The sequence below is a fragment of the Heterocephalus glaber genome, unplaced genomic scaffold (genome assembly GCF_053883595.1).
Source record: "Heterocephalus glaber isolate CG9 unplaced genomic scaffold, H.glaber_assembly_v1.0 deba00001447, whole genome shotgun sequence".
NCBI classification, from domain to species: Eukaryota; Metazoa; Chordata; class Mammalia; order Rodentia; family Bathyergidae; genus Heterocephalus; species Heterocephalus glaber.
In genome coordinates, this window is record NW_028258299.1 from 3,796,186 (window position 1) to 3,818,821 (window position 22,636).

General features: G+C 47.9%; 1 protein-coding gene and 1 long non-coding RNA gene across 6 annotated transcripts in view; one reads left to right on the top strand and one right to left on the bottom strand.

The window, feature by feature from the left end:
* The window catches only part of Dnajc11 (DnaJ heat shock protein family (Hsp40) member C11), a 49,093-nt gene extending 46,885 nt beyond the window's left edge, over window positions 1–2,208 (bottom strand). For both annotated transcript variants that reach the window (XM_087214421.1, XM_004863702.4), the window contains exon 1: window positions 2,032–2,208. In XM_087214421.1, the coding sequence (XP_087070547.1) occupies window positions 2,032–2,103 (72 nt within the window). In that variant the 5' untranslated portion in view covers window positions 2,104–2,208. The remainder of the gene's footprint in view (window positions 1–2,031) is intronic.
* LOC106007677 (uncharacterized) overlaps window positions 1,307–22,636 on the top strand; it is a 57,559-nt gene continuing 36,229 nt past the window's right edge. For all 4 annotated transcript variants that reach the window (XR_015452476.1, XR_015452477.1, XR_015452478.1 and 1 more), the window contains exon 1: window positions 1,307–1,749. This is a non-coding gene — a long non-coding RNA (uncharacterized LOC106007677). The remainder of the gene's footprint in view (window positions 1,750–22,636) is intronic.

Here is a 22,636-nt window from a genome sequence, read left to right on the forward strand (position 1 = left end):
CTAGGAGAGATTATGTAAAGCCGAAAATTTCCAATGATGAATGTCATTATATCGTATACCTAAAATGTACCAATAAAATTAATTTTTTAAAAAGTCATTACATGTAGGGATTCAGATGACTTCTTTTCACTAACTAAATCATGCTGTTTTGAGTTCAAGTTTCATAGGGGGGACACCTAGCAAGTATCACTATCATCTTCAGAGTTTCTCTTGCAGTGGAACCCTGAGACAGAAAATCAGCACCCCATGCCTGAAGCTGGCATTTAGCACTGAGTCTGGCCACAAAGGCAGCACAGGGACTTGTTTCACAAAGATTTCATCTCCTCCTACTACAAATATGGGAAGTGCCTGCACTCACTGGGAGGAAAAAAATTAAAAGAAGTGTTTCTTTGCCTCCCATCTATTGGTTCAATAAGGATAGACCCTAACACTCCAGCAGTTTCAGCGGATATGGGTCAGTAAGCCTGGAAAGCAGGTAAATGGCTGCTCAATTACTGATGACCCAGTCCAGCTATGAATGAGTGGCAAGAGAGGATGACTGCAGAAAAGAATGGCTTCATTTACCACTTTGCTTCCAAAAACTAGGAGAGGGAGAGAAACAAACAAAAAAACCTGTAAATAACTAGGCAGAGGCTCATTCAAAGAGAGAGAGCCTGAAGTCCAAAGAAGCGATTTACTCAAAGCCTTAGCATCAATACATTGAGAACAAGAACCCCCGGGTGCCTCGCGACAGCTTAACAAGACTTGAATTGGCGAAGACTCTTCCATAGTGAACAGTGGGTAACACACTTAAGGGTCACTTATGTGGGGTGCTCAAGGACACAGGGCCAGAACTAGCAGCTCTGCAGTCTCAGGTCTGGTAAACTGAGGCCACAGCACTGCAGAGGTCAAGAGCTGAAGCTCCTGAGCCGGTCTGCCCAGGGTGGAATCGCAACTCCTGCCCTTCTAGTGGTGTGATTTCGGAGTTGCTCAGTCTTCCTATGACTCCTCAGATTCCTCAATTATAAAACAAGGACTGTCAAAATAAGGGATGCTGTGAGAATTCAAAGAGTTAACGTAACAAGAAGTGTCCGATCAGCAAGGTGGCACCAAAGCAAGCACTCAAAAAACAACAACAAAAAAGTTATTAAAACACCACACAGACCAACTGACCACGCACACAGAGCCAATTTCTTAAGACGGCCAAACTTGGCTAGTTTGGATCACCAGACAACCTGAGAGGTGGAATTAGGGATTCTCTGGCAGGGCTGAAAGTCCAGGCCTGCAGTTCGGCGCTGATGCGCACTATGACCTGACCTTGGAAGCCTTTTCGCCCTTCAGGACAGATCTCAGACGCAGGCTAGTCAGCGAGGAAACGCACCGCAAACGTGTGTGCGCCAGCCAGACTCTTTCGCGTTATTTTTTTATTCTGGGGGAGACTGGGTAAAAGCACTTGGCTCGAACGCCGCAGCTGTCAGGAGGGCACCCTTCTCTCCTGGCCTAGGGTTCTTTGCTAATCTGCAGTCTCCCAATGAGTCTCGGGAGGATCTGCCTTCGATTTCTGCACAGCGGCTCCGGAAAATGAAGGCGGGCAGGAGACGCTCGCCTCGGAGGCTGGACTCGCTCCAGAGGCGGGACGACTCCACGAGACTCTCGGGGACCAGACAGAGCCGCGGGAGGCTCCCGGTGGCCTTGACCTTGGTGTCCGAGGCTCAGTTTTCCGTCCCCCCGGCTCGGGGTGGTGACACAGCCTGGCCTGGGCCAAAGCAGGTACGCGGGGCGCGGGCGGGGCCAGGACCCGGGGCCGTGAGCCCTCGGGCCCCTCAGAGGGCGCGGCCTTCGCCCTACGGGGGCGCAGAGCACCGGCGCTCGGAGGGCCGGGCTGCGCGGTGGGGACAGCTCGGGGTGGCGGGCGCGCACGTCGGCGGGGTCACGCGGCCTCCGCCCCGGGCCGCGACTGAGCGGGCCGGGGGCGGAGCGGTAACTCGAGCGCCGCCCTCCCGGACGCCCCGGCCCGGCCTCTGCACCGCCGAGCCCCGCGGCAGGCCTCACCTCCCTGCCCACGTTCAACAACGAGTAATAGTCTTCATTGTCCAGCTCCTCCTCGCTCAAGGCCGTCGCCATCTTCGCAACCTTTCACCCCGCCACACCGGCGAGGCCGTGCTCAAGAGGGCCGGGCGCTCGGAGGCCGGGACAGCGCGGGCCCTTGCCGCACCACAGTGGCCCCTAGCGGCCCGGAGCGGAGCGCGCCTGCGCACTGCGCCCCCGCGCGGCCAGGGCTGGGCGCGGAAGAAAAACTTTAACGTCCAATCCGCGAGGTTGTGTCCCTCGGGATCCTGCGGTGACGGGCCCCTCTGGGGCACCACTGTTGTCCCCAAACCTGGGAAGAGGGCACCGTGTACCCCGGAGCCCAGAGATCCGCGACCCGGGTCCCAGATCCCATCCTCGCAGAGGCTTCCTGACCCACTTGCTGACCTTTGTTTGCCTCCCAGATGAGACTTGTGTCTTTAATTTTGGCCACCCAGAGAAGCCTGTCTGCCAGAAAATGGGATCTCGCATTTTAATTTAAAAAAAATCTCCCGCCATGGTGGCGCACGCCTGTAATCTCAGCACTTGGGAGGCTGAGGCAGGAGGATCGCCATGCGTTTGAGGCCAGCCTGAAGTAATAGCGAGACACTGTTTCACCAAAGGGGGCCGAGGATTTAGCTCAGTGGTTTCGCCGCTTGCTGCGCAAGCGCAAGGACCTGAGTTTGATCCCCGGTACCAAAAAAAGAAAAAAACACCAAAGGAAAAAAAAATCACTGTCTGCTATTTAGGAGCACCTGGTTGTCTTTTCTGCCGGTTTGCCTCCTCATATAATTGTCCGTGGCATGCGTGTGCACCTCCAGGTTCCTACCCTAGAGCCATTCTGCTGTAAATTCTCCCTTATAATTTAGCAAGGGAGTCTAATTGATTTCAACCTGGTGCCTGCTGTTTGGTGCATTATTAAAGACGTCTTGGTTACAATAAATAATTTAAATGTCTTCGAAATGGTGCCATTATCAAAAGAAGTGGGCAGCCGCTCAGGTTCCTGTCACCTGTTCGCTCCTGCTGACCTGTGCCGATTCTTTATTCTTTCTCGGGAACCTTAGTTGCTTCTTAACTAACCGTCAGATGGGAGCCATCCTGGTTGCCCTTCAGAAGCCGGCCTCTGGGGACACCCCTGCCACCTGTCTGCAGATTGGAGAAGTTGATTTCTTTCTCTTTCTAATTTTTGGTCAGATGTGCACCATCTGGGCCGCTGTATCGACCCTTCCAACTTGTCCGGCCTCTTAGGATCTGATGGCAGGAGACACCTAGGTGTGCGTTGCCTGGTTGTTCGAGAGCAAGAGTCTGTCTGCAACAGGCTGTCAGGCCGGCTGAGCATGGAGCACTGTTTCTTTAGCTGTGTGAAGCTTCCCTGCAGCAGCGCCCGAGTGTCTTGGGCCTGTCAGCTTCTCCAGAGATTTTTACAGGCTTTTTGTTTTCCTTCTTTGCAGAGCAGTGATGGGGGCTATGGCACCTGCTAGTCTTTGAGAATTTCATATTTGAGCTGTTCCTTTCCCCCAGGTTTGTAGCCATTAATTGGGGTTTAATACTCACTTGGGTAGAGGTGTTCTTGCCAAGCTTTCCCTTCTTAGGAAAACACAGCCTCTAGAAGTTCTGCAAACGGAACACAGCATATGTTTCACGACGCCCAGGTATTCTGTGATTGAGAATGACCTGGTTTTTAGCACCACTTGCACAAATCAACTGAGACTCAGGGATGCTCTGTGTCTGTCTTCTCTTGGGCCCACGACGTTTTGTGTTATGGCTCCTTGGACAGTGGCTGTGATAAATGGAATACTCACCTCCACGCAGAGCAGGCCCGAGCAATGTGATTACTTCAGAGGTTGGCTCTCTCCTGGCTCCCTTCCAAAAACCCTGGTCTGCGATGGGCAAAATGATAGAAGCCAGGGCCGGTACAGATTTATAAGCTAAAAACTGATCAACACACTACTCAAGCCGAGCCTCTGCCAAAACCACAGCCACCTGAGCTCAGGGCCTTGCCACTATGTTTTCTTTTGTTGGATAGAGCTACAAATTTGTAACTTAGCTGTGAAAATAGTGTATTTATATAATGCATCTATGTTACTGTGTTACTATATTTATATGTGTGTATGGGTTTATGTACATGCACATACATCTGGCTTATATATGTGCATATACTGAAAATGATGTGGGATTCTCTTATCTTTTAAAAAAATTTGTAAAATTTATTTATTTATTAATTTTTGGTAGCAGCAGTTGAACTTAGGGTGTCGCCTTTGCCAAGCAGGCGCTGCATTGCTGAGCTACATCCTCAGCTCCTTTTAAAAAAATTTTTGAGACAGGGTCTTGCTGTGTAACCCAGGCCGGGCTTGAACTCAGCATGATTCTCTGCCTCAGAGTATGTGTACCATTGTGCCTGGCTTTTAAATTCTTTCATCTTTTTTTTTTTTCTTTTGTGGTTTTTGAGGCAGGGTCTTGTTATGTAGCCCAGGCTGGCCTCGAACTTGCTGTGATCCTCCTGCCTCAGCCTCCCAAGTGCTGGGATCACAGGTGTGCACCACCACATTTGGCTTTTAAGTTCTCTAATCTTTAAATGTAAATATAAGGACATTTATCTCCACTATTACTCATACTCAAAATGACTCTAAAACATTTTGGGTCCCTGTGCAGCCATTCTGTGTAGTCACTGGGGAGGTTTCCTCCATTTAATGGCTCAATCCAGTTCCCTGGCCCTTACCTCTAGCATGTACTGGAGACAGAATGGCTGGAGCAGGGCCGCGGATTCAGCTCAGTGGCACCACTCCTGCCTCACAAGCACAAGGTCCCGAGTTTGATCCCCAATACAAAAAAAAAAAGAATCGCTGGAGCCACACAGCATGGCCAGTTAATTTTGAATCTCACGTAAAGAATGAATAACTTAAAAAAAAAAAAAAGAATGAATAACTTTTTAGTGTATGTACACTCGAGAGACAGGAAGGCATACACTTAATGAAATGTTGTTTGGGTGATCCAGATGTAACAGGGTGCCAGGGTCTGGGTTAAGAATGTCCCTGGAAGCTCGGTGGCCTGGTGCCATAGGAGGTGACGCAAAAGTGAAGAGATGTGTCCTGCCCGGAGCTCTTGGGGCTTTGAAGGTCTCTCTCAGGCTTCCTCAGCCATAGGCCCAAAGCAAGAGGGTCAACAAGTCATAGGCAAACCCTCCAAAGCTGCGAGCCAAAACAAACCTGTCCTCCTCATTTTACTTTTTCTTTTGAGACCCGGTCTTGCTATGTAGTTTGGGCTGACCTTGAACTCACTGTGTAGCCCAGGCTGGCCTCAAACTTGTGGCAATCCTCCTGCCTCAGCCTCCCGAGTGCTGGGATCACAGGTGTGGCCACCCACACCTGGCAAACCTTTCCTCTTTAAAGGTCACTTTACTTGGGTGTTTGTTACAGTAACAGCTGACTAGCACACTGGGCATTCTCTAGTTTTGTTTGCAAGCTCAGCTGGAGGGCCTCCTAGTCTGCCCTCTTTTCTTAAGAGTCCTAAAAAAGAGGGGGCAGCTGCCCCACCCCTTCTCCCAGTAGGCCGAATCCGCACAGCTTCTTTGTAATGCAGGAGGAAACTTTACCTCTGGTCATGTTATTATTCCTTTGTCACCAAGTCCAGCTGGGATTTAAAGCTTGCTTGCCATTCACAGCAGTTCCTCCTTTCCCTCCTGAGTGCTGATAACCCTGCTAACAGAGATAGGGCCCCCCTTAGCTAGAGGAGAGAAGCAAGAATTCACAGCACTCAAGAATTAAATTTTCTTGATGTTATCTACTCCCTCCGCCTTTAGTGACTTGTCACTGACATTGTTAGCCAAGGTGCTAATTAGGCAGGGTCACGGGGAGCCAGGGCTTTTCCTCTGCTGCGAAGCCACCCATGAGGCTGGGTGGGGCTGAGTGCCTTCCCCTAGGGCAGCCTCGGGTGGCAGCGGAGACTGGCAGCAGGGCAGGTGCACTAGGAGCTTCTGGGAGTCACCCTCTGAAGCGTTTAATCCCGGAATCTCCAGGTCAGAGCTTTTTGCCTTGAAACTCAGCATTGTACCTACAACACGATCTATTCACCCATCCATTTATGCATTCATCGTTCCGTCCATCCGTCCATCCGTCCATCCACCAATCCTCCCATTCATCTACCCCTCCTTACATCCACCCACCCATCCATAATTCCTTCCCTCCTTCCTTCCTTCCTTCCTGCCCCGGGACTGGTTTTTCCACTGTTTGTGACTCTGAATCCTTGGTCCCTCTATATTAACCATCCCGATCCATCAATTTCCTTGGATGATGCAGTTGGATCGCTTTCCACTGTGCCTTCTTGGACATTTGGTGGACACAAAGTTCAAGTTCATGTCGTCTGACTTCCACTGGCCCAGGGTTGCTTGGCAGTCCTCTTATGTTCCCTTCTTCTTAACATCTTGTATGTTCCTCCAAAGTGTCTCTTCCACTTCTCTTTAAGTTTTAAGACAGAGTCCAAGAATGGGGCTTGGAGTTTCAGCAATTCTCACGGGGGAAGTGGCTTCAGTGCTTGTAGAGTCAACCCTCTAATGTGTGTGTGTGTGTGTGTGTGTGTGTGTGTGTGTGTGTGTATACACAATAAATAAGTTAATGTACGAGGTAATTTCCAGTGAAAAGTGAAAGACAACATGGCGATGTATGGTGGCATGTCTCACATGGAGGGAGGTTATTCTGTATTGGTTGGGTCAGGGAAGGTCTATCTGGAGAGGTGATTTTGCACTGAATGATGGGAAGGATGAAGCTTGGCTGCACCTGAAGGAACACATTTCCAGTGCAAGGGCTGTGACTAAGGCAGGAGTTTGTTGTGCTTGAGGGAGAGAGCCTGTGATCATGCAGCTGGTGAAGGTGGGGAGTGGAAGGAGGGGATGTTAGAGAAGCTATGAGACGTGCGGAACACATACAGTGAATGTTTAAATGAAAATTAAAAAATACTGAAGGGCCCATTGCATGAATTCCCCTCAAAATACTCCCTCAGCCAGCTGGGAACATACTTATCCCATGGTTCTTGCTGCTTTCTGAAGCACTTTTAGAAGTCCTTTTCCTGAGTGTCTATTTTGGGGCTGCCTGCATGGCCTGAATTGATTCGAAACATTTATGATAATTTCTGTCAACAAAAGCATTCTGCTGCGTCCTTATCCACTTTAGCTACATTTTTTTTTGGTACCGGGGATCAAACTTGGGTCCTTGCGCTTGCGCAGCAGGCAGCGAAACCACTGAGCTAAATCCCCGGCCCTCTATTTTTTTTTTTTTTTTGAGACAGGGTCTTATTATGTAATTCAGGCTAGTCTTAAACTAGCCATGTAGCCCAGGCTGGCCTCAAACTCATGGCAATCCTCCTGCCTCAGCCTCCCGAGTGCTGAGATTACAGGCATGTGCCACCATGCCTGGCTTATCATTCTAAATTAGTTTGGTTTTCCCAGAGTTTTATGTATAGAATCCTACACCTTGCTTCAATCATGCATCTTCCTAACACCATCGCCATGAGATGATCCAGGTCTTCTCTCCAGTATTGGCACCCTCATTTCCTGGATGCCTTGTTTTCTTTTTTTTTTATTCTATTGTTTTGATAGAGCAAATCTTCCCACATTTTTTGATAAGGTTAGGCCTTTGTTTTGTTTTGTTTGTAGCAGGGATTGAATTTGGGACCTTGTGCTTGAGAGGCAGGTGGAACCACTGAGCTAAATCCCGGGCCCTTCCCACACTTTTTTAGAGCTTGGACATTCTTTATATTTGTTAGAGAGGGTAGACAGGTAGATAGTTTGGCTGGGTATAAAAGTCTACATTGTAAAAATGTTTGCTGCAAATATTGAAGGCATTGTTACACCAACTTCAATTTCTCAGTATTGTTAACAACAAGGCCGATTCTATTCTAATTCTTGAGGTTTGGTATGTGTCTTGCTTATTTCTTTTTTATTTGGAAAAATTGTTATTCCTGGTGTTAAGAAATGTCATGTTATATGTTTTGTGTGGATGTTTTAAAATTTACTGTGCTGTGCACTCAGTGGATTTTTTTCTTTTTTTGTAGTACTGGGGATTGGAGCCAGGATACACTGAGCTACATCCCTAGCCCTTTTTTAAATTTTTTATTTTGAGACAGGGTCTTGCTAAGTTGCCCAGGCTGGATTCACACTCATGATTGTCCTGCCTCGTCCTCCCAGAGAGCTGGGATTATAGGCATTCACCACCTTGCCTGGATTCAATAGATTCTTTAAGCCAGAAAACTTATGTTCTTTACTTCTGTATGTGTGCTGTCAAAGTGAGCCCATTACTTCTGGAAAAACATATTTGTTTCTCACAGTCTGTTTATTGTGATGTTGGAACTTCTGGATCACTTATGTTGTTTTTTAAAATTTTTCTTCTTGTGTCTTTTTTGTGTCCTTTTTAGTCTTTTGTTAGACATACCAAATTTTTTGAGATAGGGTCCTGCTTTGTAGTTCAGGCTAGCCTTGCACTCACTATGTAGCTCAGGCTGACCCTGAACTCATGGTAGGCCCCGTACTTCAGTCTCCCAAGTGCTGGAATTACAGGCATGTACCACTATGCCTGGCCTAGACACATCAGTTATATCTCTCAATCCTTTTATTGATTTCCAAAAATGTCTATAACTATGTTTTAAAATTTCCCAGAACTTCTTCTCATTATGATTATTTTCTTTAGAAGAATTTCTTACATGTAATATGTTTTGTCATATCTCAGAGGACATATTTAAGTTGTATTCTACTCCTTCACGTTTCTATTTCTAAAAAGAATCTAGTTCCCTTTCCTCCACTTATTTTGGCCTTTTTCTGTGTGTAGCGAATTCCCCCAAGGCTGTGGTGACCCTTGGCTCTCTCTTCATGTGAGCTCCATGTGCGCGTAGGAAGATGCCCTCTGATAAGCATCCTGGGGGGTCATCACATAGGGCCCAGCATATGTTAGATCTGTAGTTTTTTCCTCTTATGTGGATTGTTCTTTTCCCCAGAGAGGAGGAGTCCTTTCTCTTGCTAGAGGCAGGTAAAAGCCCTGCATGTCAGGAGCTTTGGTAGAATACACCTCAGTACCCAGGTGTTCACAAAATCCCCATTTTTGCTGCAGCATCTGGTGTCTAGTGCAGCTCTGATATCTAGATTCCAAAGCCTTCTTGCTGAGCCTCCCGGTTAATGAACCTCCTGTAGGGTTGGTGGTATAGTTGTTTGACAGAGCAGACTGGGGAAGGAGAGCTGGGATTCTTCACTATTCTTTGTTTTCATTTTGTGTTGTTTTTGGAGCCAGCATCTCGCTATGTGGTTCAGGCTGGCCTTGAACTCACTGTGTAGCCCAGGCTGGCCTCAGATTTATGGCAATCCTTCTGAGATCACAGGCGTGCCACCACACCAGGCCACTATTCTTTGTGGTTTTTTGGTACCGGGGATCGAGCTCAGGTTCTTGTGCACGTGCAGCAGGCGGCAAAACCACTGAGCTAAATCCCCGGCCCGAGGCCACTATTCTTTACATAAACTGTGAACACCCCTGCTGGCCTGATTCACAAACCCCTCTGGGGTCCCGCAGTGCTAACCAGTTCCCTCTCCAAGTGGCCCAGCACCTCTATTTTATATCTTCCAAAGTTTTGTTGACATCTTTTGTCTGACGTCATCTCTTCTCCCATCCATTTTGTCCATTTGCATTTATACCTGCTTAGCTCCACTTATTATTATTTTTCTGGGATTTCTCAGGGGTGCAAGATCAGATTTTGCATGTGTTTCATCAGGAATAATAAAGATAAATTCTTTTGTATGGTGAAATTCCAGAACTGGGCTAAAAGAGCCCAGTTTAGAATTTAACACAATGTTATGCCACTTGGCCAATTTGTAGCACTCACATTCCATTTACAAATTTCCATCATTTAGAGATTTATTTCCTCTAATAGACTGTAAGCACCTTGAAGCAAATGCTTGAAATGTTTTGTGTTTGTGTTTCCAACAGCATTGTGTGCCTGGCATTCAATAAATGCTCCAAGGACATTCGTATGTTTAATTTGTGCTAAAACTGGGAAGAGAAGAGGGCTGGAAACAAAAGATGATGGCAGAGGAGAAGCTGGTAAATGCTTTCCTCCATTGATGGAGTTTGGAATTTGGAGTTTGGATTTGAGTACCAAGGACTCCCAGGAGCTGAAACTGCACAGGAAAGCCCGAAGCCCTCCTGGATGGGGGCAGGGCCTCTCTGGGTCTCAGGAAGCAGATGACTCTGCAGTGTGGCCAGATCTCTGTCTCAGTCTGTTCAGGCTGCTACAATAAAGTACTATTGAACTAGGTGGTTAGGGTTCACTAGAGGAACAGATTTACTATAAAGATAATAGGTTTACAGTGGTCACCTGCAGAGTCAGGGGTAGAGGAATGCAAAAGGGCCATCTATGCACTGGAGATCCAGAAGATCAACTTTGAAAGTCGAAGGCCTGCAGCTCATTGTGCTGTAGGCTGTGCTGGAAGGCTGGAGATGGATGCCCAAAGGTGTTGGCAAGGACTGGAGCTCCTCCAAGGGAGCAAAAGGGCAGACTTCCTCCTTCTTACCCTTTTATTTCATGCAGGCTTCAAGCCTATTGGTTGGTACCACCCGACCCCCAGGGTGGGTCTTCCATTGTCATCTGTAAGTCCGTCATCCAAACACACCCAGAACTGTGATGAACCAATCAGCTAGGTGTTTCTTGTTCAAATTGATGCCAAATGAATTCTGAGATGGAAGAGACAGCTGACTCCATGTCTGGTGAGGGCCACTTCTCCATTCATCCTCTGCCTTCTTGTTGTATTCTCACTGGTGGAAAGGGTAGGGGCATCTCTGGGGTCCCCTTGATAAGAACACTAATCCCATTCATGAGGACTCAACCCTCACAAGCCTTTTACTCCCCCAAAGCTCCACTTCCTATTGCTGGATGTTGGGGTGGGATTTCAATGTATCAGTCTGGAGAGATGCAGGCGTCCTGACCTGAGCACTGCCTGCCTCCCTTCCCTACCTAGTGGGAAGCCTGGGAGGTGATAGCAAAGCCAGCTTTGTGGCTGGGGATGGTTGCATGGGAACCTGACTTGACCTCAAGAGTAAGGTCAGGTTTGAAGAGATGCGTCCTTTAAAACTAAATGTTGAGGGGGCTGGGTATTTAGCTCAGTTGTTTTGCCATCTGCCTTGTGAGCGCAAGGTCCCGCGTTCAATCTCCAGTACCAAAACAAAAAAACAAAAAAACTAAATGCTAGGGTAAAAGAAACACTTTTGGTTGTGTTTTCTTCTAACTTTTAATTTTTTTTGGTACTGGGGATCGAACTCGGGACCTTCTGATTGCAAGGCAGGCGGTGGCACCACGGAGCTAATTCCCAGCCCTCTTTTTTTTGTAAGACAGGGTCTCCTCATGTAATTCAGGCTGGCCTGGAACTTGTTATAGCCCAGACTGGTCTTGAACTCATGGTGCGCCTCCTGCCTCAGCCTCCTGAGTGCTGGGATGGTGTGGCTGGCCGATCCTAATTAGTTTTCACACCAGCATTTTATCTTACAAAAATCTTAGGAGTCCTTGAGGGGAGAGGGCAATGGCATTGTTATTTAATGGGTGCAGAGTTTCAGTTTGCAAGATGAGAAAGTTCTAGAAGGCAGTGATACCTGTAGTCTCAGCTACTGGGAAGGCTGAGGCAGGAGGATCCTTGAGCCTGGAAGTTCAAGACCAACACAAGAGACCCTGTCTCAAAAAATAAAAAAGGTAATTTTCCCTGGGTCCTGGAGAGGAACCCAAGGCTTTCTCCATGCTAAGGTGCGGGGTCTGCCACTGAGCTGCACCGCTGGTCCCAAGTAGGGTCCATATTGTATATATTTCATCAGCATGAAAATTAAAAAACATGTTTGGAGCTTTGACTTCTCGATGTGGGAGCTCTTGAATCCAGAGCCCTTATTTTCCTTCTTACCACTACCCAGGGAGCCACGCTGGAGGTGGAAACGCCACTGGCCAGGGAGGGAAGTTCGGGCCACTGCTGGCGGCCACATCTGCCACCCAGCACTTGTGGCTTCCGGATGTGCTCGGCTTCCAGGAAGCGCAGCTTTGCCTGTGTAGTGCCATCCCCGCCTGGCACACCGGCACTGTGTAGCATCTGCAGATATTGCTGACCCTGGTGGTGGTGGGGGTCACACCTGCTGGAGATCCACACGAGGACAAAGGGTCCGTGAACCTCAAAGATCTCAATGCCCACTTGCTTCTCGAATAAAACAATTGAAAACTATTTAGCTGGACCTGAAGAATGTTTTCTATGTAGCTGGGTGTGACGGTGCACACCTGTGATCCTAGCATTCTGGGAGGCAGAGGCAGGAAGATCAAAAAATTCGCGCTTCGCCTAGGCAACTTAGTGGCTTTGCCAGACCCTGTCTCAAAATAAAAAATAAAAAAGTAAGTAAAAAGAATTAAGATGTGTTATGTACATGAACAAACTCTCCACAGTGAAAGTAATCATTATTTACTGCAAACATGGACTAATAAAAATAAAAATTAAAAATCTATTATTCCTGGAAAAAATGGGCTGGAGATGTAGCTCAGTGTGAAGGCCCTGAGTTGAGTCCCCAGTATCACCGCCTAAAATTTTTTTTTTTTTACTTTGTGCCGGCCACTGTGTTACCTGACCAGTTATCTCATTTAACCAAGTCAGTTCTCTGCACCATTATGAACAGCATTGTTTTACAGTTAAGCACACTGGGTTTAGAGAAGTTAAGTCCTTGCTCATCAAGCTAGGGAGATCAAGAAGCCAGGATCTAGATTCTGGTTTTTCTTTTCTTTCCTTTTTTTTTTTTTTTTTTTTTTTGAGGCAGGGTCTCACTATGTAGCCCAGGCTGGCCTTGAACTCAAGGCAATCTCCTGCCTCACCCTCCTGAGTGCCAGGGCTATGGGCATAGCCATCAGGCTGGGCCCCAGTTTTTATTTTAATTACTGCCCATTTATTTATTTATTTACTCATTCATTCATTCATTCTCTTGTAGATTAATTTGTATGTTGATATTTCAGGAGACTTTTGGATATCCATGTGATAAAAGCAGCTTTATTTTAAAATTCCCTGGGATCTTCGGAGGGTACAGATGTTATCTATGACCCAGAGGCAGGGAATGTTACATCGTCCACACAACAGCTCTGGCTCTGAGCTGCAGTCTCTGTGAGTTAGAAGATATGGGCGTGCATTACTGTGTGTGCCGGAAGGAAGCTGGTTTCCCGGCCACAGCCCAGGCCCCCTCTTCCCAGCTGTGACAACGTGTGAGTGCAGTTTCACCAGCAGAGGGCAGACTTGAGGTCCCAGTGAGCGGGTGGGCAGTGCAAGCCGCCCCTGGAGGGTCAGCACAGAGCTAGGAGGGTTTCAGGACATGACACTTGTCTGTTTGTCCAGAGGTGGCTGGTTTTAGACTTTGGGGACAAAGTATGAGATGTTCCTGTTTTTTTAAAAAAATCCATGACCAGCTGGGCATGGTGGCACACAGCTGTAATCTCAGCACTCTGGAGGCTGAGGCAGGAGGATCACTGCCATGAGTTTGAGGCCAGCCTGGGCTGCACAGTGAGTTTAAGACTGAATTACGTAGTGAGACCCTGTCTCTCCCCTCCCCTCCATATGCGTGACCTTCCGTAAGGATAACACGTGGTGACACAGTACTTTGGCTTTGATTTTCTCGTCTTGGATTTTGTTATTAGGCAGACCCTGGTCTTAATGTATTTATTATAGGACTGGAGAATATTCTAGGTGTGTAGTATTCTAGGTCCCATAGGATTATGGGAGCAAAACCTGTCTCTGCCAACAAGGGGAGTTTTCCTCTGCATCTTCCTCCGTAGATCACAGGGGAGGGGCTCAGTGTCACACCCGGAAGTCACCCTGTGTTCCTGTCGAAGCATGCTACACAAGGCCCCAGCATGGTGCCCGAGAAGGATGCTGAATCCAGAAGGTGATGGATGTGCTAACAAGAGGAACATCACCTAAGCTGATTTTATGGAGAAGGAAATCAACAGCCGACCGCCTGTGTTCCCTGCAGCCTGACACTCTGATGAGCTGGCCCAAGCCCTCACTTGCACCTGCCTCGCTGCACGGCAGTCCCAGGAAGGGCCAACACTTGGCTCCTCCAAGGCGGTTAAGTTCCCTTGAGAAACAGGCTTCCTCCTACCGCTGCCTCCTGCTGCCACCGCCCCGTCCCTAGATGGGGGCCTAGCACAGCGACCTCAGTCCTGACCAGCCTCTTTCACCTGCTGTTTGTTCCTCCACCGTCTGGGCTCCCCAGGCATTGCAGAAGAGGGGAGCATTTTCAAAATCACTCTGAATTGGAGAGGAGGAGGCTGGTGAGCCCTAGAACCTTTCTTTTCCTCCTCACTCTTCGTCTTCCTTGTTCCTATTATGCTGGAAGTGTAAAGTGGTAGCTCAGCCGAGTGTTGGGAGAAATGCCAAGAACATCACAAATGCTGTGCCTCAGGTGAAGGCCAGGGGGTTCTAACTCTGCACCTCAAGTTCACTCCAGAAGCAGCCCTCGTCCTGGGCACCTGTGTTGCACACAATGTGGTCACCAGTTCTTTGCAAACAGTACACATGGACAAAAGTTTCAAGTTGTGGAATTGCCATGGCAATGCCCCAGATTCCCTGCGGTGCCGGGTCTTAGAGTGACAGGAGCTCTCCTGCCCTTCTGAAACTGACCAGAGCCTCCAGGCCCAGGGTGCGCCCACGAGACACTCAGAATGTGAGGTTTTGCAGCTGCCAGGTTGACGTCTCCTGGGAAATGGATATAATGGGTTGAGTAGTGGCGCCTCAGGATGTGTCCAACCCTGGCCCCCAGAATCTGTGACTGTGACCTTATTTGGAAAAATGCTTTGCAGATGGACTTGAGGAGCTTGAAGTGGGGTCATCCTGGATTTAGGGGACCTTAGATCTAATGACAGGTATCCTCGTAAGAAAACAAGGTGGGGGAGAGACCCGGGAGGAAACAGAGGCAGAGCCTGGAGCAAAGCAGCCCTGAGCAAAGGAACACCAGAGGCTGGGAGAGACAAGAAGGGTCCTCAGGCCCTGTGGCCTTCAGAGGGATTGTGGGCCCTGCCGACACCTAGATTTTGGACTTCTGGACAGCAGAACTGTTGAGGAAATACATTTCTGTTGGTGTTTGTTTTGTTTTGTTTTGGTACTGGGGATCAAACTCAGGACCTGAGCTAAATCCCTGGGCCACATTTCTGTCGTTTTAAGCTGTTATATTTGAGATTATTTGTTGCAGCAGCCTCAAGAAACTCATACTGGGTGACTTCTGCTTCCTTCCACCCAGTTTTTTCATGCCGGGGTTAGAGCAGCCAGCCAGCCCTTCCCCTTGACCAGGAACACACACTTTTCTTAGGAATACAAAACAGAAAGGTAAAGCAGTGTTTGGAAGTGTCACCTGGCTGAGAAGATCATCAGAATCAACCGTGGGATGAGTGGGCTCCGCTCGGGCTGTGAGATTTGTGTTTGGGTATCTTGTGACTGTTACTGAACCCACGATAGCCTTGAGGACAGCTCCTTAGTTTCCCCTCTGATTTCCCTCTACCTGAAGCTCATTTGAAAGCAACTTTCCATTCCTCATTCTGGTCAGAATCTTTTTTTGTGTAGCATCATAAATGGTTTCTGTGGAAACAAAAGGCTTGGCTAGAATGGTTCGGATATACGCATAAACTTCAGAATTAAACAAGGACTATTGTTTTGTCTGAGTTTCATTTATTCTAAGGATGTCCAGGGGACTTTGGGATGTATATCAGTAGCTCCTTGGCTTCCTACTGTGTTGCGGCCCACCTGGCTAGCGAAGCCCGGGGCTCCCTGGGAAACACCCCAGACCCTCACAGTCCTCATTCTTGAGGCTTTCTCTTGCTTTTGGCATGTGTGTGTAAATGTCAACAGGTGAGGTGAGATTTGCTGTAAACAAGCAGATGGTCCCTGCAGGGTAGGCACGATGGAAATTCTAGCAGGCGATGCCACAGTCAAAGATTCTGCCAATCCAGATCCATCATTGTTTAGTGCATCAGCGCCAGTGAACAGAAGAGGGAAACAGACCCAGGGCTGTGTGCTTGACCTCAGGACCGTGGGTGTGCACCCCCCTCCCTGCGGTACCAAGGGCACCGCTCTGTGTACACACTTGTCATCCACTGACACAGACGTAAGCAGTTCTCTGAGTGGTTCTAAGCAATTGAGATGTGGCCTGGTGGAGGAGCTTGAGTAGAGATTCTGGGTCACCAAATCCCTATGTCCTTGTGCACACCCATAATACCAGCACTCTGGGAAGCTGAGGCAGGAGGATCTCAAGTTGCAGCCAAATGTGGGCAACTCACTGAGACCTTGTCTCAAAATAAAAAATAAAAAAGGCTGAAGGTGTGGCTCAATGTGGAAACCCTGGGTTCAATGCCCAGTAGCAAACAAACAAACAAACGAAAAGCATTGCTTAGTAATTCCTACTTCAGAAAAACCGGGGTGTAGTTGGGGTGACCATATTATCACCCAAACTGGAACACTTTTCATACTGAAAAGAGCCACTATTAACTATCCCAGGATGATCGAACCATCTGAACTGTCTTTGAAAACCCTAACTTTCGGGCAAACTGTCCCCAGTGCCGCTGTGGACCTCAGAGTTGGTTCTGGAGATGGATGATGGTGTTGGTGGCACAAAAATGTGGATGTGAATATACTAAATGTTGCAAACCGGTACACTTATAAGTGGTAGATTTAATGTCATACATACCCACAGTCAAAACCAACAGTCGGCTAGGTTTCTGATATTCCCTCCAAACCTGTTCTTTCTGCTGATTAAGAGCACATTTATTTTTCCATTTGCCGAAGCCAAAGACTCTCTCTCTCTCTCTCTCTCTCTCTCCCCTCTCTCATCTGGCCCATCAACAAAGCTCACAATCTCTGCCTTCAGACATATCCACCCAGTGTCTCACCACATCTCACAGCACCCACCATGCTCCTCCCTGGGTCATTTTTTCTGTTGGAAATGGCAGGAGTCAGCTGCCTGATCTTCTGCCTTGACCACCCATAACCCCTTCTTGGAGTGACCTCGTGGATAGCAGGGAATGTGGGCTTCTCGTGTCACCCAGAGCACTGTCTTTACTGTGACCCACAAGTCCTGTGCAACAGAATCCCTCTTATCTGCAGTTTTACTTTCCGTGGTTTCAGTTATCCAAGTTCAATCATGGTCCACAATTTTAAATGGAAAATTCCAAAAATAAACAACAAGTTTTAAATTCCACACCATATTGAGTAGCATGATGAAATCTTGAGCCCAGGACATGAATCATCTCTTTAATGTATCCACACTGTGTATGCTATCCTCCCGTTAGTCACTTAACTCTAAGATCGGCACCCCAGTGACCCTCACTCAGCAACATACTCCAGTGTCACAATGCCCACCTCATTTGCCTCACTTTGTCCTCTCTTGTAGGCATGAATCATCTATCATCACAAGGAGGGTGATGATAAGGCTGAGTCAGGATTGTCATGAGTTTAAGGCCATCCTGAACTACTTTGCAAGACCTTGCCTTAAAAAAACCAAAAACCAAATTAACTCCCCCGCCCCCGAAGGGTAAGAATGGTGTATTAAAAATAAAATATTTTGGGGCCAGGAATTTAGCTCAGTGGTTTCACCGCCTGCTGAACAAGTGCAAGGAGCCGAGTTCGATCCCTGGTACCAAAAAAAAAAAAAATTTGAGACCACGTTCATATAACTTTTATTATATTAATTTAATTGTTCTATTTTATTATTAGTGACTGTGATGAATCTTTTACTTTGTGCCTAATGTATAAAAGCAACCACATCCTCTCTGTAAATCACAGCATCTGTAGGGTTTGGTGCTGCACAGTCTCGGGGTTGACTTGGGGTCTTGGAAGGTGTCCGTGAGGATGGGAAGGGACAGCGACGTTCGTCTTCCACTTTCCCTCGCTGACTTGGTCTCCCAGCTTCCCCATTGTCCCCTCGGTTCTGGTCAAGCCTCCTGCTCATCAGTCAGACCGGGGAATTTTCGGGGCCTTTGCCTTTGCTGTTCCTTCTGCCTGCCGTGCTCTCCCCCCAGATCTGTAGGGCTTGATGCCCCCAATGTCTTAGGTCTGTGCCTGTGTCCCAGCCAGCTCTGCCCGGCCCCCATGTGGAAACGTCAGCCAGCCCAACACTTCCCATCCTCCTTGCTTCGGCTTTTTCTCATTCCCACACATCACCACCTTACATACTACAGATTCTATCTATCTTGTTTATTTTCAGTTCTCCCACTAAAATTATTTTTAAGGCAGGTGTTTTAAAATATCTCCATTGTCCTCTGCTTTTCCTACAAGGGCTTGGATTGTAGGTGTTTGTTCACCACGCCCAGCAATTTTAGGTTCTTACAGGGGGGTGCTACTGGTATCTGGGGGTTGAGACCAGAGATCCTGCTCGGTGCCCTATATAAGGCACAGGGCATCCCTCGTAACAATTATCTGCACAGAAGGTCAACTACGCTAAGGCCCGGAAACTGTGAGCCCAATCACAGTAGGCGTTATCTCAACTGTACTTAATAGGTGTGAAGTTTCTTGTGGTCTGTTATGGGTGGACTTGTGTCCCTGAAAAATTCATACGTTAAAGTCCAGTTTTACCCCCAGCACCAGGAGTAGGACTGTATTTGGAGACAGAACCTTTTAAGTAATTAAACTAAAATGAGGTCATTAGAGTGGGCCCGGGGCCAGAATGCCTGGTGTCCTTATAGACGGGGAGTTTGGACACAGACACACACAGAGGGACAAGGATGGGAAGATACACAGGGGAGGACAGTCATGGGACAGGCACCCACGGGCGCTGGAGCAGGCAAGAAGGGTCCTCCCACGAGCCAGGCAGGCTGGGCCTACCAGAGGACCCTGGGGTTTCTGGACTCCGGACTTCAGGAAATTTACCTCTCTTTTTGGTACTTTGCTATGGCAGCCCGAGCAGAGAAGGGCAGAGCTGGCGCTGAACCCAAACGTGACGTGAGTGAGCTCTGTGCCCTGAGAGGATTAAATGAGTTTCTCGGGAAAATAAGATGGTAGTTGGATCATCGTGTGGGAGGGGAGACTGGGACACTTAGCCTTTTGCATATCCCGAGACTCATCTGGTCGCTGAGCCAGCCGGGGACACTTGTATAATAAATGTTCAAAGACACCAGTCCCCCGAGCCTTTCGAGGGAAGATGATCCCGGTGCAGAGTGTTTTCTGCTAATGTTAACTTCGGTTCTATTTTAGATCAATGAAGGCAAAACCCAGGAGATCCCATCAATCCCACTGAGCCTGTCCTAGCTGTCAAATTACGTCCTGATAAAGCTGCTGGTGGCTAATGATATGGCCATCACCCGGAGCAGGGCTGGGTAGGAGGGGCTTTCCGGGAGCGTTGGGCCTACCGTGGAAACACTTGTCACACGATGTCACCTCGAGGCTCTCTGCCTCTAGTAAAGCAGCACTTTGAATGTGATTATCTCTAAAATAATAATAAGGGCAATTTAAAAATAAACAAAGCTCTGGATTTAAAGGCTACTTACCGTCCCAGGAGCAAGATTAATGGTGAGTAGCAAGTTTTTGAGAAGATCTTCTGTCCTTGATTAGGTATGCTGGGAGTCCAGAGAGATAATGTCTTTTCACATATAAAAGATCCTATTGATTTCCTGTTAGTATTACCCCGAAAATGTGCTGTGTGTATCTGTGGAGCAGGGACTATCTTCCATCACTTGCTTTATAGGAAGAGAATGGTTATTGTATCTTTCCCCATAAAATATAATCTCTTTTTCTCTTCCAAAAAAAAAATTGACTCATCCCCCTGGGAATTTCCAGATGTAATCTGTGAAAGTGAATTGATTTTTTAAAAAATTTTATTATTATTATTTTTTGCACGTGCCAGGATTTTTATATTTGGCTTCTCTACATTTTCTCATTGTTCTCTGGAGTCTGACTTTCTAGATTGTTATTCGAACTTGTCTAAGAATACATTTTAAAAACCTCGGTTCCATTGAAACACAGGCTGCCTTTCGGGTGATGGGGGACGTCGGGTTCCCCGAATTGATCGGGCTGGGGCGCTCTTCCTTGGCTCCTGTCGGGGGCTGGGGCTTGTGAGGCGGCCTAGTGTATTCCACCGGGATTAAAATGCAAAAACCAAGCCACTGGGTGAAGGGAGTGTTTTCCTGCGGATTGGGGTTCTCAGCCTCACCTCTGGGCGTTTCTTCAGGGTCGATTAAGACACCAGGCAAAGACCTGCATATGGAAATATCCTGCTCTGAGGCACAGGTTACTAAGCCGATGAGCTGGGCTGAGAAGCCCCCAGCAACACGGTTCTGTCCCGAACTGCTAGACAGTTTGCAAAACTTGGCTCCACCTTCTTATTAACGCAGACCCTCTGGCCCCCTGTCTTCTCGACAGCCTCCCACGGTGAGGCCCAGCCCTCCGCAGTCCCTTGCACGCCCTCTGCACTGGCTCCTCACTCTTCCCTGAACTCCTATGGAGCATCCCGAGCAGCGTTTCATTGCGACCACACTGGCTGCTGAGGGCTCCTACACGGGCGCTGTCTCACAGCAGCTCCGTGGTTCCTGGTGCCCGGGCTTCCCTCATTCTGACCCCCACTTCTGGGCTGCGCCTGGAGCCACACAAATGGATTTTGCACCATTACCAGTTTACTAAAAAAAAAAATATTTTGTTATATAACATAAATATAATACAGAGCCTAAATATATCAATATATTTTAACAGGTAACATTATAACATAATTGCATGCGTATAATAAATAATACATCATAATATACTATATCATATATATTATAATATACATGTAAATCCCAAGTCTTTTTTTGTTTTTTTGAGACAAGGTCTCACTAGCCCAAGGTGGCCTTGAACTTGCAGCAATCCTCCTGCCTCAGCCTCCCAAGTGCTGGGATTTCAGGTGCGTGCCACCACACCTGGCATAAATCTCAATGTATGGCCACCCCCAACTCATATGTTGAGGTCAAGTCTTAAACCCCAGTATCTAACAATGTGACTAAATTTGGAGATGGGGTCTTGTTTCTTTGTTCTCCTCTTATGTGATGCTGGGGTTGAGCCCAACCTTGTGCGTGGTAAACTCATGCTTTACTACTGAACTACATCTTCAGCTAGGACATAGGATCCTCAAAGAGGTGATTAAATTCAATAAGGTCCGTAGGGTGGGTTCTAATCCAGTAGGACTCGGGTCTTTATAAAGAGAAACTGGACCAGGCATGGTGGCACAAGCCTGTAATAACAGACTCAGAAGTCTGGAGCAGGAGGATTACAAGTTTGAGGCCAGCCAGGAAAACTGAGTAAGACCCTGTTTCAAAGTTTAATTTAATTTATTTATTTAGATAGGGTCTAGCTATGTTTTCTTTTTTGGTACTGGGGATCAAACTCAGGACCTTGTGCTTGCAAGGCAGGTGTTGGCACCACTGAGCTAAATCCCTGGCCCCTAGCTATGTTTTCTAGGCTGGCCTTGAACTCACTATGTAGCCCAGAATGGTCTCAAAGTCATAATGATCCTTCTGGCTCAGCCTCCTGAGTATTCAATTTATAAGTGTGCACCACCATTTTCAGCTTTCAAAATTTTAAAAAGAGCTGGGGATGTAGCTCAATAGTACAGCCCTTGCCTAGCATGCACAAACCCTGAATTCAAACACACACACACACACGTGCACATACACAGTACTTGGGATCACATCCTAGTCGGCCCATCATAAGTAGAAAATACCATAAGTTGCAAATGCACATCGAACACCTAACCCAGGGGACACACTAGCTCAGCAGCATGGTACTCTGTGGGGTACCCACTGTGCCCCTCTTGGTCACCTGGCTGACAGGATGCTGTGGCTTCCTGTTGCTACCCAGCATGGGGAAAGAACAAGGCAACACACATCACCAGCCGGGGGAAGGAGCCACGTTCAAAACATCTGCAGTACAGTTTCTTCTGCATGTGTATGGCATCCAGGCCATCATAAAGTTGAAAGGTTCTAGGTGGAGCCATCCTATGTTGGGGGCCATCTGTGCAGATGGAAGGCACAGGGAGAAGTCTGCAAGTCCAGGAGAGGGCCTCAGGGGAATCAGCCTTCCGGGCTCTTGGTTTCCGACTTCCGGTTTCCAGGCCTGTGAGAAAACACACTTCCGATGTGAAGCCACCCAGCTGTGGAACTTGGGCAGGGCAGTGTTAGCAAACCAACTGCATCGATGAGTGCCAGGGCCCGGGACACAAGACAAAGGATAAATCTCTTAGCCCTTGTCTTGGGGCAGCCCACATTCCCAAATCTGTCTTTTTCCTCCCAAGTTACACCCTCTATCTGGCCAATCTGGTCAACTCCCGTGTTCCCTGCCTTCCAAACCATCCCCGCCCCACCCCTTGGCCCTTGGTGGTCCTCTTCCTGGATGATTTTCACCTTTTCCTCATCCACATGGATCCTGCCGAAGGCCAAGCCAAGCCCAAGTCCTCCCTGATGCCTCTGAGCTGTTCTGTTCACCAGGAAAGACAGGCAGCTCTCTTGTGGATGCTGCACAGTGCTCCTTGGGACAGGGACTGCCATGAGTAGGCGGGAGGGGTTGCAGGGACAGGACCAGCCCCTACCCACCATCAAGCCC